Here is an 18,404-nt window from a genome sequence, read left to right as displayed (position 1 = left end):
GAGGTTTGGTATCAAGTAACACTGTTCTGAGCAGCCTCTCTTCTCAAACTGGTGCTAATCTGGATTAGGCAAGAACTGTTTGAAGGTGTGCCTTTAAAGTGACCCCTTGCACCTTCAGCCAACATACCATGTTCAGAAGAAGGCAATACCTTGCCTTCTTTCTCTAGAACATCCTTCCCCAACTCCCCTCTATTTGATTGGTGGAGAACATCTCCATGGGATTTAGCAGAAGCAAAAATGAGAAGCTGCCTCTCTTCCAAGAGGAATTTCAAGGGCCAGCTCCTCAGCTGGTCCAAAGTGTCATGGTGTCGTAAGTTAAGAAGGAAGTGAGTTTTTTGGAAGGTTGTGGTCAAACCAATCATTGCTTGGATTTGAATATTGGCACCTGGTTTGGCCACTGAAGGTATAGACCGCCTCTGAGAACACAGGGGGTTAAAATCAGAGAACTCCCAGGAACTCTCTCACTTGGTCTCAGTCAGTGAAGGAGGTCAGACCTCCCCTACCCAGCTAGGGCTGGCTGGGGTGGGGAAGCCAGGTGAGGTAGGCCAGAGCCTTGAGCAGAGGAGGGGGTGAAGGCTCTGCACGATGGAAGGGTGGAGGAGCCCTGAGAGGCATCGGGCCCCCCCCACCCTCTACCCCCTGGGAGAGAGACAGAGAGAGAGAGCCAGTGCCTGTGCTGCCTTGGAATGTGATATCATGCTGGCAGCATGGCCTGGCCAGAAGGAGAAGTGGGGGATGCGGCACTGAGATCCAAGAACCGGTCTCCAGCAAAGCAAATACAGGAATTCATTCCCTACTTCCCATGGGCAAGGAGGTTTTCAGCCATTCCCAGAAGAGCAGGGCTCCATCACAGGTAGCAGCGACGTGAAAAGACAAACACCAGCACTCTGAACATCCCCTTTTCCTCCTTCTTCCCCCAGCTTTATATACTGAGCATGATGTCATAAGGTCTGGAATGTCCCTTTGGCCAGTTAGGGTCACAGTCCCAACTGTGTCCCCGCCCAACTCCCTGTGCACCCCCAGCCCCTCGCTGACAGGGTGGGTGAGGAGCAGAAAAGTTCTTGGCTCTGTGCATGCCCTGCTCAGCAAGAACTAAACCATCCCTGTGTTAACAGCACTGCTTTCAGCACAAATCCAAAACACAGCCCAGCTACTCTGAGGAAAATTGACTCTGTCCCAGCCCAAAACAAGATACTCCTGACTGGACACTGGGTCTATAACTTGTGAAGTTTTTAATTAGGAGTCCCTAATTCTCTTTAGTTAAACCCAAACTTGCTAGCTCTCTTCTCCCTCACACTCTTCCTCTCTCTCCTTGTAAAAGCAGGTAAAATAAACTCATCTCCAAAAGCAGACTTTACCTTTGGTGGAGCACTTGGTTCCATCTCAAATTTATCTGGGAATGTTCTGCTGAGGGCCAAGTGTCTGGCATGCATATAATACTGCAACAAAACAGAGAACCCATTACAAGTCATAGAAATCTTCGGTAGATTTAAGCAAGGGGGAAAAAGGAACATAAAATGAGTTATCCTCTAAAAGATGGTGCTGAACAAAGGCTAAACATGTTTTCAGATAAGCAGAATCTAGCTGACATTACTGCTTGTACTGTGAAGTGATGAGCCATTCATGATACATTCACACCAAAGAAGTCTAGAGCAGAAGCTGAATAAGGTGTCTGTAAGATGTATTAAAATGGAAACTAGGACATGTCTTGGTCAGTGTAGCTCCTATTGAGTGACAGGTATTCTTCACCCCTCAGAAAAGAACTGGGTGGTTTTTTTAATGAGGAAAATTTACATTTTTAAGTGTGCATAAGTATTACACATAAGTTTTAGGCTCATTCAAAGCCACTTCGGACTGCACTGAAGCATGTGTAACAGTGACAGAGAAGTAACATTTATGAGTTCACTGACACCTGGTATTTAAGAATTTGACAAAAATATTTTTAGATCCACTGTATTCCTGAGTTTGCAGCACATGCACAGAAAAAATAGCTTGTTGTATCTCATGCAGTGTTGGGAACCATATAAATACTAAGGTTCACACACAGGTATCAGAGCAGGAAAAGGTCCAAAATAGTTACAAAACACACATATGTGCATCCACTTCTTTAGTCCTGCAGAATTGAGAACAATCCTTTGCTACTGTCTTCTTAAAAGGTGGTACTGTAGTGCTTTCTATGTCAAAGTGAAAACACTACTTTGCATTTAAAGTACAGAGGTAGTTAAGGAGTGTTGAGGAGCCACAGAGCCCAGCAACATTTCATGAAGGATGGGAAGGATTTTTGAAAGTGTCCAGATGACTTTGGAACATAAATCCTCCTTAGTGTAGGTGTTGCCAACAACACCAGATTTTTACATTGTGTTTAGCACCAGCAAGAGCTTGGTGGTGTGACTGGATTTTGGTCTAACCTAGTCAGTCTCTCCTTGCCACTAGAGCATGGAAGGATTACACTGAAATGTGCAGGCTCTGCCTTTAGCCCCTTGGAGAGGGGAATTTCAGCACAGGGCTGTGTCCTCGCATTGCAGCACCGTGCTGATGGCTCTGGCCAGACCTATGAGCCCAGAATTTTTAATGCCTCTTTGCCACACACCCTGCCCAAGTACTTCCAGTCCAGGAGGTCTGAGAGGCGCTCAGTGCGGTTCCTCTGGATGATCCTCTGGCGCCGGTTCTGCTGGCAGAACCCATACAGGAACTGGGTCAGCTGGTTGCACGACTCGTCTGGTGAGCGGAACCTCCTATCCACAATGTAGATCCCTGAGGGACACAAGAAACGCTGAGGTGAGTGGGAATGAAGATGGGATCTGACCTCCTACACCTCCAATCTACCTTCTGTCATGTAGCCTTACAAATGTTACACGCAGTATATTCTTTTTAATGTTAAAAGGCAGCTACAACTGGAACATTTGTTACCATTCTGATGAAATGGAGAGATGGAGAGAAATACACTATTAAAAAAAAAACTTTAATTTTTTTTCTAATTTTCAGGTAGAAATTCAGGTTGAAATTCAGCAAATTCTTCAAAACTCAGAGGCTTTGTTGTTGATGTGTAAGTATGTCCAAAAAGGTTTGAGTTTCTGGATAAAGACTTATCATTTTTATCTCACATAATTTTTAAAATACTGGCTTCTTAAAGAAAACATAATCTAGTGCTTTCCTAGCTTGCTATAGAATTCACAAGTGTGGATGGCCAGAATCAGGCTGTAGGAGAGAGGCTGTGTTTTCTGTAGAAATACAAGTGTTTCCGTAGAGACAACTAACTCACATACATCATTCAACAGACAATTCTGGCAGAGAGAGGGCAGAGGTAAACTTTGCCTCTACATTGCTGAGATTAAAACTTTATTTTTGCCACCTTCCTTAAACCAGAGTGTTGGGAAGAAGAACGTGCCAGAACTTGCAGCCCTCTTAATGGACATGAGAGATGCAAAACTACCTTAATGAAGTGCCTGTAAATTACTGTGCCTACTGAAGCACAGTAATTTACGACAACTTGCACCTATGTTTTGGCAGAGAAGAGCGAGTGACCTGTGTTCTGTGGTCTCTCTGAAGGGTCTTCAAGGCACATTCACCCAGGCAGGTGTATCTAGATTTTGTACCTGGCTCTAACCCTTGCTTCTAGGTCAGGCAAAGGTGGCACCAGTGTGGGGCTGTCACTGCCTGATTGTGACAACAAGCCCAGGTACCTGGAAAGAGGCCCTAGTTTTGGAATATACTCAATATTCACAGAACCACAGAATTATAGAATGTTTCAGGTTGGAAGGGATGTCAAAGATCATCAAATTCCAACCCCTGCCATAGGCAGGGACACCTGGCACTATCCCAGGCTGCTCAGAGCTATATCCAGCCCGACCTTGAACACTTCCAGAGATGGGGCATCCAGTCAGCCCTTGCTAAACAAGGAGGAAAGGATAGGGCGTGCTGTGCCTTGCTCTGTACCTCGGGGAGGCCACAGCTTTAGTGACAACTGCACCAGTTGGAAAACAGGGACCATCAACCCTAAAAGGAGGAGCTACTGAGGCAGAGGATGACTCAAGAGGCAGAATCATCCTGACATACCAGGCACTGGCACTCCAGTTATGAACCACTTGTAAACCTTCCTGAGCAGATCACTATTTGAAGTAGATTCCTTGTATTTCCATGCCTTTTTTTTGAAGTGTACATGGTAATGTAATGTTTGTTTTGGGAGGATCATGTCACTAGTCTTGAATCCCAGAATGTTAAGAGAAGCAGACTTTCCCTGCTTCTTTGGAAGGCTTAGAGTGTTATAACCAGAGGCATTAAAGGGAAATGCTGGGAGACTCTAGACTGATATGAGCAGTGATGAATTTGGAAGAATACGGCAAACAAAAGGTTAAAGGGAGACAAAAAAAATCCCCCAAAACAGAAAGGGTTTGGATAAATATGAAAGCTGAAATCACTTGTCCAACTTAACAAGATACTCGGAGCCCTGAATATATTCCCCTAGTGGATTTCCTTGTCCTAGAGAAACACGAATTTGAGGAGTAACAGCATGGTTGCTGTGCTTTTTGCTTTCCTAACTCAGAGGTGATATTTTGATCTGCTATTAAAGTTTTTACCATAAGCTTCTGGGTCAGCAACATGTTCCTGCATGAAACAGCCGAATCCAGAGAGGTTTGTGGTTACACTGGGAATGCCCATCACAGTACACTCAGCTGCAGAAAGAAACAGGCAAAAAGGGTTTCAGGACAATACATCTGCAATGGTTTCACCTTTAAGAGAAAAAAAAAAAACAAAACAAAACAGGCAGACAGAAAGTCCCATAACAATAAAGCTGCTCTGAAAATGTCTAGTGAAAACTATAATAATGTTTTGTTGTAGATTATGGGAAAAATATAAAAAGAAATTTTAAACACAAAATTCACCCTGTGCTTGCAAACATATGTTTGAGTTTCAGAGCAGCTAAACTGCAAACTTTTGGGAGTGCACTTTTGACACAGAGAACCCCAATACACGGTCAGGACTATTTGGATTTTAAACTGGAGCCTAATGTACACCTGTGTTCATTAGTCGTTCACAGTTCTTTACAAAACTGAATCTCTTAGGAGCATATCAAACTTTGGATTTTGATGGTTTGACAACAGGTCTCTATAGCAGGAAAAAAACCCCAAAACAACCTACAAAATAAAAATTCCACCCCAAAACAGCAAACCCCATAATTAACTCAGGACTGTGTTCACAGTAGATGTGGAGCTAGTTTTATAAAATCAGAAAATGTAAGGATTTTTTGTAGTTTTTTCTGTCACAGCCATGAGTAAGGACAATTGCTTACCCTCCTTAAAAAGTTTTTGCCAAGGAGCCTAAGCCTAACCTAAACCAGCATGCAGACTCTAGTCTTACAAAAGGGCAAAGACATCTACATGTCCTTCACTCGTATGACAATAAAACTGGTGTCTATAAGATAGTTATAAATATAACTTTAAAAAGCAGTCTTTGTTTCTGGGAGACACAAATGGGTATTGACAAAGAAAATACTTTAAGTCAGAATCTATATGCTCTCTGCATTTTTAGAAATTTCCAGTTAATTCAATGAGATTCACTACTACTGCATGTATTTCTGTTAAATAATTTAGTTATGGTATTACATAATTCTCTCAAACTTGTTATCTTGAATTAAATCCACTGAACTACGTCAGCTGGCAGCATCAGATTTCTGGCCCTGCTTTTTTTAATATTTACATTCCTGCACACCTTTTTAAAAAAATCCTTTAACCAAGAATTAAGTTTTTAAAATGATTTCTGGTTCTAAAGCCATAGAAAATCGAAAGATTACACATTAGTATGGGAAAGAGTACACTGCAGGGACAGTTTTGCCAGCTGTAAGACCTTTACATGGCAGACAAAACAGTTTAAAGAGTTTTTGCAGCACTTCAGAAGGAACTGGCTGCATCAACAGAATGGGTGTTCATCTTTCCATGCTAGTTAAGGGTACAAAATTCCTACCTGGAGTGTAGCCCCAGGGCTCATAGTATGATGGGAATACACCAAGGTGGCAGCCTCTAACAAACTCCTCATAGTCCAAGGGCAGCAAGGGGCTTGTTGAAGAAAGAAACTCTGGATGTAGGATCACCTGGATATTCAAAATTTGCGTTAGAGGGGAAAGAAAACCATCATTGATATATTTCAATTATTAATAAGCTTAGGCACCTTTATTCACCCTGGTCTTCTTCTAAGTATCTGGACAACACCTCCTTTGGCCATCCATCTGTTATCTACCACTATAACACATCCTGCCTGTGTGTGCACTCTTGTCCTGGAAATAGGACTGATGATGAACCTCTTTTTCACTGGACAGGTATTTAGCTTTATCCTTCTTCACCAAGGAGGCCCACATGCATTGAGAATTAGGCCTAAAGCTGTGGTATTTATCAAGATTTGGTCTCTTGTACAAAGGTATAGAAGATTTAAAAAGGCCTGGAGTGACAGGACAAGGGGGAATGGCTTCACACTTTCAGAGTGCAGGTTTAGATTGGATATGAGGAAGAAATTCTTCCCTGTGAGGGTGGAGAGGCCCTGGCACAGGTTGCCCAGAGAAGCTGTGGCTGCTCCTGGATCCCTGGAAGTGTCCAAGGCCAGGCTGGATGGGGTTCTGAGCAACCTGGGCTAGTGGAAGGTGCCCCTGCCCATGGCAGGCAGATGGAATGAAATGATCTCTAAGGTCCCTCCCAACACAAACCATTCTATGATTTTACTGGGATGTCTCTTTAGGAGGAGGCCTCAGACAGACACAGCACTTCTGAGCTTCACAGCATTCCATGAAATAAAGGAATGTTCACTGTACTCAACAGATCTCCCAAGAATGGAGGGAATTTTGAAAGCAGACACATTATAGCCCTGTTACCACAAACCTGTGCCTAATTAATCTTGCTGAAAGACACCTCTAAGGACCAAAGTTAATTCATCTGCATGAGTCTCCACGGCTTGGGGTTACTGCCCCACATCCGCTGCTTAGTTGAGAAGTGCATTGTATGTGGTGCCTAGTCAGCTTCAGGAGGAAGAAATGTGAGGAAATGGTTTAAATTGCTCTGGGTTTATCTTTCTGGATGAACATACCACAGCCATTATTCCATGCCCCGGATATGCTTTTAACCCTTCTTAATAAAATTGTCATGCTACTCACTTGAGTAAACAAATGAATGTACTCAACCAGTAAATGGGCTGTAAACTCATTTTGCAAGCTTAGTTGATCCCAGTGATTTTACTGGAATTGCTGAGAGTATTTTTCACATGCCACCTGTGTCTGCCTGGATATGTTGTACCTCTCTCAAAATTACTTTCAATTTGAAGTTTACAGAGGATTTTTTAAAATGGTATTCAGCTCATTAAGTATTAATGCAGGAGGTTCCTGCAGGAGGTAATTCTTCAGTAGTAATGACAGTTTTTTACAAACTTGACACCTGCTGAGAGGCAGAAGATGATATCTGCTCTGTAATGCCTTCAAGCAGTTAATTCTGAGGCATTTTTTACTACATATGTACACAGTGTATCCTTCCCCCCTACTTTTGTTACATCTTGTGTATTATTACCATATTGTGATCTGAGAATTCACTTGAGTTAATGCTCATATGCTAAGCCAGGAAGAAGCAACTGGGAAGTGTAAAAAAATATTTACTCAGGTATAGCCATGGGTTTTAAAAAGAAACTGAGAATAAGTGATATGTCATTGTTATAGATACTTTGTATCTGGCTTTAAAGAAAGGGTTTGAAAGAGGAAGAATTTGCAATTTTAGGTTCAACTTTGAGTAAACAGATCTTGAGATAGTCATAGTTAGAATATCAGAGATTGCCAGATAAAAAACAACTTTGCAGACCTGTGAAAGCAGAAGCTGATAATTTCTGTGGTTTGACAAAGTAAACAAGGAAATAAGGAAAATATTTATTTGCACAAATTTAATTTCAACAGGTGATGTAAACATGAGCATGGCATGAACAGGAATTCTTTCTGCTCAAAGCCCTGGTTAACCTTTTACAGAAAATGCTGAGTATCAGGGTGTTGCTCTTAAGAGATGAATCAATACTCCAGGAATGTCTGTGCTCCAGCCTTGGACCTCCAGTTTTAAGCAAGTGAATCTATGTCAGAGTTTTCTATCTGGGTGCAAATGACCCATGGCACTTTGTTGATTTCAGGAGTTAGCAGCTCCTCATTCAGTGCAGGAGGCAGCAATGGAAACAGCTCCCTAACCTCAGATTTCTAACTCAAAATTAGCTTGGCTAAACAGCACCTGTGGATCTTTGCGCAGTGACAAGTTGTTATTCCTGGAAAGGGCGGAAGAGAGAAGCACTCTAGCAGTATAATACCACCTATCAAGAATTTAACTGCACTCCCCATGCTAGCGATGCAGACTGAGAATGTTTCGAGAAATCCCATTCTGGATCTCAAATGAGGCGGCCAGAACACACCTTCACACGGTCTGTGCGGTTGTTGAACAGCCCAATGCGCCGGATGGTGTTGAGGATTGGGTCATTGCTGTCATCAATCATGTTGTGGGTGGTCACTGGAGGCAAAGAGTGTCTCTGAGCACAGAAAAGGCAATACATAAATCAGACAAACTCTTGGCAAACAGTCTTGTTGCCATTTCCTAAGGCTACTGGAAGACAGTGGCAGATTTTGTCATTGATGTAAGTAAGCTTAATTTACCTCAAAATAAATCAATTTGTACTAACTTTAAGAAGGGCCCGCCATTTAATTTTGAAGATTATTAGTCAATGTTGTATCTCCTTAGCATTTGATCTCACATATTTAATAAAACTGGAAAAATCCAGGCTCAGGAACAACTCAAAGTTCACACTTAGCTCAGGATACAAGAATTATGAATGCAGGTGACTGAAGAAATATCCATGGACTCCCCAAAAGGTCATTTGGGTCATACTCTCATTAAAAACAGTCAGAGCTGATTTTAAATGTTACTGATGAGAAGTGTATTTGCTGAAAACTTCTTCCCAATGCACACAGATCTCTATATGCCATATGCAATCCTTTTACATCATCACATTCATTATTTAGATCAGATGTTTATACAAATAACATATTTTCTGACCTGAGTTGAAAAGATGGCTCTTTTCATAATGCTTATGTCATCTCGGTCAAGAATCTTGTTCAGGTCTGGGATTTCTCCTCTGCAAAGGAAAGACACAACCAATTTCACCATATGATTCATTGTCCTTTTTGTAAAGAAAATGAAGAAATGGCCAACAAGCTCTGATCTGAAGTTTGCTGATATCAACATGAACATTTCCTTTGTTTTCATGACCCTTCTATATTCCCTATATTGCATTCTCCCATGTACTTGCTGATTTGCTAATTAGCTTTTGAAAAAAATCTGAAGAATTGCTTTCTTCCGTTTTTTGGACACAACTTGTTTTTACTGAAGTTCCAGTCATGTCACCTGTGCTTTGGGTCATTCACTTCCAACTGTCCTCTGAAACAATATGACTAAATCACTAACACATTTTACTTTGTCTCTGGTGCTTTTTTAAGCTGAAGTAGACACTGTTGAGTCAGGGAAAGAAAGAAGACTCCAGTCTTCAGGTGGATCAGAAGGCAAAAACTTTTAATGAAAATACCGGGTCTTTTTATAATGTGACTCGCTAAGGTGAGACTTGATTGGTCTCAAAGTAAAAACCTCTCACACTATTGGTGAACAATGAATAGCACACTCTGGAGAACCATGTCTATAAACAACGGTTACAGAAAGAGATAATAATGGTTTTAATTATTTCCTCTAAGATTCCCAGGCTCAGCCTGGGAGAAATTATCTCTGTTCTTTCTTCAACTGAACTGAGAATATCCACACTGAAGTAGTTGGTTTTTGAAAATGGATAAGCCTTTGTGTTACTTAGACATCCCTGTGTCTCTTATGACTCTTTCCACCACAAGCTGTTAAAACCTTTATTTTTTTTCTCTTTGATTTGCCTGTCAAACAAGTGTCCTGTTTATGGTCCCATATCTTCCTACCATGCCCTCCTATGGATGTCAAAATCCCTTACACAAAGAGCAGAAGCACAGAAACAGCACAAGTAAAGCCACCTGAACATGAGGCTCTGCAAGGCAGAGCAAAACAACTTATTCACTCACTTCAGCAAGGCATTGTAGAGTTTCCTTCCAAACTTTTCTTTCACAGATTGTGCAGTGTCCCTAGGAAGATAAATAAATATATGTATAAAACAAGAGAATCCAGGACAAAGACAGTGTAAGAGAGATTCCTGCTGCTGGAAATTACACTGATATACTGATGGAACCTGGGATGCAGAGGCAGACAGAGGTCTGGTTCTCAAAGCTCTTTTCTCCAGCCAGCAGCTGTGCTGATGGATTCCAGCAGAGCTGAGGATTTAACCTGCACCTACAGATGAATGCACTGGGAAAGTCAGGGACAGGTTTTTCTAAGGGATTCCTTCTAGCCCTCTTTTCTGATTAGTAGACCACATGTCAGCTGTGAAAAAAAGAGCATTTATATGACCCTACGTACTGTAACATGATCATGAATAATGGACAGAGAGAGTTCCAGCTTCTCTTGACCTGGAAGAGAGGTGCAAGATATAAGAATTAAACAAATAGGGATTTTCAAAGCAAGCTTCTCCCTTCACTTTCTGCCCTATTTCCCAACTCACAGACTTTTGGAAACAAGTGTTAGACTAAAAGGTAGCTTATCTTAGTTTGCAAAACAAAAAACTTCCTGAAAAGCTCAGGCCAAATTTTAAGCCACTAATGAGGCCTGTGTCAGACAAATGTTATATCTTAGCCAAGGAAGAACTCCAGTTAACCCCTGTTCTGCATGCAAAGAGTCATTAATCTGCCTGTAGCACAAAGTTCTGTTGTCAAACCAGCAAGTGCATTCTAAATTTGAGTAAAACTACTGTGAGTAAAGTTCTCCTTCACAGAACCTTTCCTGCCTTTCTCATTTCTAATTATACTTTAGGCTAAGATGAAACTTGTTAAGTGAAATCTTAAACTTTACCAAGCTGGGAATCCACATACCTGTTTTTAGGTGCTCTTTCCCAGCTCACATAGACACAAGAGTGGATAAGTCAACTTTGGGTGAGTTGTAAAGCAGCCAAATGTTAAGCCACACTGATGCAAACCCCAGCAGACAGTTCCCAATGACTATACTTCCATAGATTGCCATGCACAATATCTAAAATTTAACCCAGATGGGATAGACTGCTTTTCCAGAAGCAGAGGAAAAGAAGGATTTTATACCCCAAGTCAGCCATTACATATTAATTTCTAAGTGCTGTATTCCTTTATAAGTGCCAACCTCTTCTTGTCTAATTTCTGTGACATCCTGAGAATCATTGGATATTATTATGAAATACTGCTAGCAGGTGGGTTTATCCTGGAGTTCAGATTATGACCATGATAATGCTGCATATAGTGATGCAGAGGCTTCTGCTTTTCACAGAGAAGAACAGCTGAAAGCAGTCTTTTCCTATACAGAACCACACAGCAGTTAAAGTGAGGTGAAGGTTAATCCTCTTTGCTCCTGCTTTGCTTTTTTGTTTGAAAAGTTGCAAAATGAGTAGGGCTGTGACAATTTTCCTTTTATAGCTGTAAGTTTCACTGCTTGATTATGGCCACTGCTTGTTGTAGTCGATATAGAAAACTATAGACAATTGTTATCAACTGCCAATCTGCTGGATCACACAGTGCAATTTCCATATTTCTAAATAAAAGAAGATGTGCAATTAGTTTCTTTTCCCACAGAGAAGCTCACTCAGAAAAATGAGCAGGCAGTCTTTGTTTTGTGGGAGCTCTGTGGCACATCCAAAGGGAGTACCAGAAACAGCCAGAAGACATTCAGAACTATGGGTTTTCTAGAGCATTTGACTTTGTTGCTACAAAACAAGTACTACTCGCTAATAGAATAGCAACACAAGTTAACGAAAAATAACTATGGACAAAAAAACCCCAAAACCTAAAAGAAGAATTATTTGACCTTATTTATCTTTCCCATCTCTTTCACACCTGGAATACATTCTAGTTACCCACAAACCTCAGTTGCAGCAAAAAGAAAGAGCATTATTCTCCAGATCAGACTTTTGCATGAGTCCCCATCAGACTGTACCAGGGAATGGCAATTACCAGAGCTGCTTCCGGACTGCTTGTCCTTTCAAGGTTTCCACGTTGAAATTGTTGGTTTTTGCTGGCATGATGAAGAACACGATAACTGTAACATCAGTCTTGTGAACCTATATGACAAGAAATTGAGAGGAATTTAAAATTAAAAAATCTGATAGAGGGTATCAGATTTTAATCCAACTTTAACAGCCAACTCTAAGAATCAGTCACAGGAAATGCCAAATAGACTTTGGTTTTCCAGGAAGGCTCAGATCTTGTAGCTCTTGCTACAAATGAAATTTTGTCAAATCAGAGATGAAGACAGAGATGTCACCCAGTTTCAATTTGGGCAATGAGATCTTCCTGAGCTCTCATGGTTTAGACAACATGGCTTTGGCTGAGCACATAAATTGCAGAAAAATAAAAGTCCTACACACTTTCTCACCTGACACAAACTGTGCTGGCTCAAAGGAGTGAGTGTTTGGTTTACTAGCTGAGGTATGCCTAGGCATGATATGAAGGATTTCCTACTGCAGAGAGAGAACAACCATTTTCTATTTGAAACTCTGCAAAGAACCTGCCAGACATGCAAAAAGCCACATGTAACTTCTTGCCCATCTCTCCCATCCAGCTATTTCAAAGGCAGAAAGCACTTGCTGTAAATTCTGACCCTTTATTTCTAAGTGGTTTCACTTGCTAGTTTCTCCTGTGCATGAGCAAGGTTCAAAATACCAGGTCAATTCATTGCTGCAGGAATGAGGTTTTACTCCTCTCAGCAACTGTTTAATGAAAAGCTAAGGGTGAACTCTGCTCAGAGCTGTAAAAATTAAATTACTTTGAATTGCCTCCATTTCAAATTTTAGATACAAAGCCATTCACTGACATAGAGGGAAATGTATAGTATAAAATAACCTATGGGAGTCATCTATCATGTTAATGCTAACTAATGTTCTTCCCTTTCCTCTCTTCCAAGTGGGTTCCAAGTCCATCGTGCCACAATCCCAGTGTGCATTAACAATCTCTCCCAACATTCATATTTTATTTGCAAAATTGTAGTAAGGTTTGCAAGAAGCAGAAGATAATGTCTCTATAAAATAAAACAATTTCATGCAATGGTATGTATTTTTTAGGTTCAGGCACAATGGGACCTGTTTAGGAAGTCCATTTCCACCATTTCCAGATTTGTAATTAGTACAGGTAGTCTGCTACTCCCAATGGAATTACCTCTTGAATTAATTACTGAGCAAGTGTTGTTAGAACAGCTAATCAGATGCTGGCATCCACACTGGAAGAATAATGCAATAAATTCAGGCTCAGCTTATGGGAGAAGCAACAGTACACTGTTCTATAGAGCCTGGGAAAACTAGCTTCAGTTTCCTTTAATTTCCACTGGCCTTGTTTACCATGGATGTCATCAGGAAGAATTTCTTCACAGAAAGGGTGATCAGGCCGTGGAAGGGGTTGCCCAGCGAGGTGGTGGAGTCACCCTCCCTGGAAGTGTTCAATAAACAACTGCACATGGCTCTTAGTGCCATAGTCTAATTGACAAATGGGTGATTGGCCAAAGGTTGGACTCAATGATCTTGGAAGTCTTTTGGAACCCTAAAGATTTTATGATTCTATGATATAAATCATTAGCTGCAATAAGAGATTCCTGTAATAATTGCTCAGGCAATTCTTTCCCTCTTATCACACAAGACCTTCCACATTACCAGCATTCACAGGTAACAGCCACATAAATGCCACTAAGTAGCTACGATCAGGTAGCTGATGTTGCACAGCACTGCCAAACAGCTGGTTTCTGTTGTGGAAGAAATACTTCAGTTCTGCGAGGTCATCTGTGTGAATGAAGGGATTAAGAAATTCCAGAAAATCCAGAGGCTTTAAATAGCATATTAATAGAAGGTGGTGGTAGAACAATTGTACCTAGGGCTTTGAACATTAGTGATTCTCTCATCCCTGCTGACAGAGCAGTATCATAATTTTTATCCAGATTTTCCGTATCATTCAGCTGTTAAGAATACAAAGGACAGAGTCTAGGACAACAGCTAATTGATCCTTGCCAGATGACTGAAAACCAATTAGCATTATTAGCATTTTTTTCTGGGTTTTCTTTTCAATATATTAGTCTTTGGGACACAACTAGAGACATTTTCAATGCCCTCATTGTAGGTGGTAAGGGCTCTGCCCTGTGATTTTTAACAACACCTTGCTCCTATCTTCATTGAAGTACTCCATAAAGGCATTTAGAAACATTGCACCAATTTTGTTGCTGAGGAAACAGAACCACAGCAAACTGAGTGGCTTCCCATTGCTTTGCACAACACCAGTGTCACTTTGTGAATTTTAATGCAACATTCCCATCCAATGGGATAGCAGAGATTTAAAAGATCATAAACAGGTCCTAATGAACTAAGCAATTTGCTTAAAAGGATGCTTTTAAAATGCAGCCTTAAAGGCTTACTTTTATTTCCATTATAATATGTAAGCCATCAGGGTAAACTCTACAATACTGTTTTCATTACTTCTCTCTAAAAACCAGGGAGGCAACCATGGATTAACTTCTTGAACTATGTAATCAATTGTTTTCAATTATACAATAAATCTGTCAAAACTGTGTGAAATCATCATATATTCTGATGGTTCAGGAGGAGAGCCCTATGAAAACTGTGAATACCCCATAATTACTTTCCTATAAACCAGAGTATTGAAAGGGAATTCTTGTGGGTGACTTCCACAGTATGGTCAGTTTGAGCATAAGCTCTATGCTTTTAACAGCTGTGTAAGCTTTCTTACCCTCAGCAAAAAGTTTAATCTTGATAAGGCTTCTAGAAACATATCAGCTCCTTTGTTGGAAAACTCATATCTCCCAGCAATGAAGAAAAACAAGGTCTTGTCAAGATCGAAGTCAAGGTGGCTGAAAGCAAGAAAACAGACAAGAACGAAGTATTTCTTGAATACAATCAAATAAAACACACAACAGCTTTCTATTCTGGAGGAACTTATTATCTCCAGAGAACAATGAAAGTGAGACTTTTCTGCTGTGCTTTAAACTAACTTAATCTGACAAACTGCATCTTGAGTAAATAACAAACACATCAAGATCTGCTGTCTGATATCACAATCTGTTAAGTACAGTCAGATCTGGTGTCTAAAATTCCCTTAGCTTCTGACTGAGAAATCCCAGACAGATATTTGAATAAGCTGGTTTCAACATTTCCACTCCTCTATGAAGTACTTGTTAGTTCTCCTGCTTTGGTTCTTGCTTTAAATAGTGTTGGACAAGCATTGCTAATTTTTGAAAAGTAAAAGCATACCCATAGAAATGACCTCGAATGAACTCTTGGATCCTAGCCTTGTACATGGAATGCAAATTCTGAAACTCATGCATTGCTGAAAATTTCTTAATGTTCAAGCCATTTGGGGTGACAACATCTGGAAAAGCAAAGAAAAGGCAGAGGTAGACATCTTCACAGTCAGAGAAATCTTTAAGGAAAGAACCAACATGTCTCTCAAGTTTATGTGAACAGGTTATGTCTTTATGTTAGTCAGGGGGAGGGAACAGCACTGCCTCCACAAAGCTCTTGCACATGGCTCTCCACTGTCTGCAGCATCAAAGCAGCCTTCACCTGTCCTCAGCATTGGGTAGACCCTGTCCTTTTGTCCTGTCAAGACCCCAGTAATGTCTCCATTGAGCCATACATTTGTGGTGCAACTTGCCCTTTACCTCTTGATCCTTGATATCACTGTTGCTGGCTTGATCACTACAGATTGAGAGCCCTTGGAAGCAGAAATTGTGCTATGCCCTTGTTTACTGCATGGCACAAGAGATACCCATTCTATCAAAACTTCTGAGGATTTATCAAAAATGGGAGCATATAAGAAACCATTATAAAACAGCCTCTTTCCAGTAATCAGTTGCATTTCCCCTAAAAACATCCACGGAATAGTACACTTTACATTTTTACTGCTGCTCTCCTCCAAGATTCTAAAGGATCTTACAATTAAAATTTGTTCATTTCCAGCATTTTAAAGGTAGAGTTTTAGGATATACACAGAGGACAGGCAGTGAAATTCAGTCACTCTTAGCCCTCCTGGTAGATTGCTGCAGCTATTCAAAGGCTTGCCCCAAATCCAGTCCAAGTAAATGGAAAGAATGCCATTTTATGTTCTTTGAGCTGGGTTATGAATGGAAATGAAAGGGAAGGCCAGTTCCTCAGCAGATGTATTTCATGACAACACAACTGACTGAAACAGATCCATAATAATTTATGGTACTTGCCTGACATTATGCAAATGTCACAGCCATTTTTAATTATTTCCTTGAAAATTACAGTCTGTTTCAGCAATATATGTGTTTCCCTGGCACGTAATGATCTCTGGTTAAACTTTCACCTGTACAATGTCCTGAAACACTCTAGGTTAAACTACAACATATAAAAATATAACCTTTAGTAGTAACCATGAAATAGCAAAAGTCTTGATGGATCTGTTTCTGGAATAACACTTTTGAAATTAAAGACCAGGAAATCTTTACTTGTTAGGTGCTTAAGATTTGGTTTTCAATGACCAAACAGTCTTGGTGAACCTGGGGAGAAAACTTGTGCTTTTACCTTCTCCTGTCCAGCCCTGAAGAATTCTCTGAACAAAGACCTCTGTGGGGAGGTAACAGAGCAGAAACATCCTCCATTGTCTTTATTAACAACACACTTTCTCCGTTTCTTGCTCTGTGTGGGAGAACTGGCTCATTCAGGACACAGCTTTGAGACTCCAACCATTCAAAGTCTTCCCAATACAGGAAGAATCCCTTCTCCAGGTATTTCTGGCCAGCTTCCTTCCACACTCACATTCATTCATGTCCACATTTATCAGGGAGTTTTGGAGAGTCATACCCACCAGAAGCATCCTGTGTATAATCTACTCTCACATCCTTTGGTTTAACTGCAGCTTCATTTATCCTTTCATGAGGACTGGGGCTCAATCCATCCCTTGTTTAAGGCTTTGAGATGCATGACAGACATGGTGGCCCAAAGAACTTAGTTCATTATTTCTGCTCAACACACAGGAATATTTTGAACATGCGTGAGTGATGAAGTGACGAAAGAAAGATTGGCCCCTATGCTGTTTTTTTGTTTTGCTTTGTTTGCTTTTGTTGCTGTTGTTATTGTTTAATGAAATAACAGAATTTTTGCTTGAAAAATTGTCCCAAGTAGGTCAAAATCAGAATGTTTTGACTTCTGTATTTATAGGAAAGAAACTGGCATTGATTTAAGTAATATTAAAACAGAATTAAGTTTTCTCTTGATAGGTCACTAACATTTAGAGTAGACTTCTACTTTTTTCAGAGTTTCCATCTATGATTTTGATCAAATACATACAGATACGAAGTCTAGATCTAGAACTCAATTGATACCTGAATCTCTTGGAATTTTGATTCAGTCTTCTCTACTGCTAATGAGAAATATGTTCTATATCTGAGTGAAAACATTAGAAATCCCATAATACCAGTTTTCAAATCACAAGAATATAACTTATGATCACTGACAAAACCTGCTGGATACATCAAAGATACTCAAGCTTTTGACAAATATGGTTTGATAAATTGTTGATCACATAACAACTGCAGCAAGTGGGATCAGTATAATGCAAGCAGTCATTCTGCTGGGTTTAGACTGGCAAACTGGCCTTTGTCCTGCTGCAAAAGCTCTCTATGCAATCAGGTTTATTAAATTTTAAAGGGACTTCTCCAAGAGATTTATAATTTAAATTATAATCCAAGTTTGATTTTAAAGAGGAGTAGCAGAGACAGCTCAATTTAGCACATTTCTGAGTTATTTTTAGCTAAAAATTTATTTGAAAAATTTTTATCTCAATAAATGCAAATAAAATTTAATTGTGCCAATTCAGCATCCTCCTTTTAAAGGTTTATTTTTAAAATGGATGGAGAAATGCACACATGCTTTCAGTATTCATGTTCCTTTGCAGAATTCAAGCTCTATGACCTACTGAAGGATTGCTGGGCTTTCCAAAAAATCAATGTCTATGCAGATTTCACAACTTCAAAGAGAATTAATAGTGTGAGAATAGGTTCCTGCACAGTTTATTTGTGGTCTTGGATTCAGAGAAACTATTAAAGTACTTATTCCCATCAGAACATACTTTCCACTTAGAGTCATCTCTTCGGATTTGGGGTGACAATTTCTACTCAAATTCTTTCTAGCTATGTCAATATGAAGCATGACATGTGTCAGTAGTTTTTTAACCCAAACATTAAGTATATTTACTTGCTTTCTTCAAAGTTGCAAGAATAATCACAAAAAGCTCAGGCCTG

At 40.2% G+C, this 18,404-nt stretch overlaps 1 protein-coding gene across 2 annotated transcripts in view; it reads right to left on the bottom strand.

Moving 5' to 3' along the window:
* Nucleotides 1-18,404, bottom strand: part of GYS2 (glycogen synthase 2) — a 41,074-nt gene that overhangs the window by 757 nt on the left and 21,913 nt on the right. For both annotated transcript variants that reach the window (XM_041464755.1, XM_041464756.1), the window contains 10 exons: nucleotides 15,391-15,508; nucleotides 14,870-14,990; nucleotides 12,098-12,204; nucleotides 10,094-10,153; nucleotides 9,057-9,135; nucleotides 8,419-8,532; nucleotides 5,962-6,088; nucleotides 4,578-4,673; nucleotides 2,591-2,754; nucleotides 1,359-1,439 (listed from right to left, as the gene is read on the bottom strand). In XM_041464755.1, coding sequence (XP_041320689.1) covers nucleotides 1,359-1,439; nucleotides 2,591-2,754; nucleotides 4,578-4,673; nucleotides 5,962-6,088; nucleotides 8,419-8,532; nucleotides 9,057-9,135; nucleotides 10,094-10,153; nucleotides 12,098-12,204; nucleotides 14,870-14,990; nucleotides 15,391-15,508 — 1,067 coding nt within the window. The remainder of the gene's footprint in view (nucleotides 1-1,358; nucleotides 1,440-2,590; nucleotides 2,755-4,577; nucleotides 4,674-5,961; nucleotides 6,089-8,418; nucleotides 8,533-9,056; nucleotides 9,136-10,093; nucleotides 10,154-12,097; nucleotides 12,205-14,869; nucleotides 14,991-15,390; nucleotides 15,509-18,404) is intronic.

This window comes from Pyrgilauda ruficollis, unplaced genomic scaffold, assembly GCF_017590135.1.
Source record: "Pyrgilauda ruficollis isolate IOZ18807 unplaced genomic scaffold, ASM1759013v1 scaffold183, whole genome shotgun sequence".
Lineage (NCBI taxonomy): Eukaryota > Metazoa > Chordata > Aves > Passeriformes > Passeridae > Pyrgilauda > Pyrgilauda ruficollis.
The sequence above is the reverse complement of the archived record's forward strand: the minus strand, read 5'-3'. Positions and strand labels throughout refer to the sequence as shown.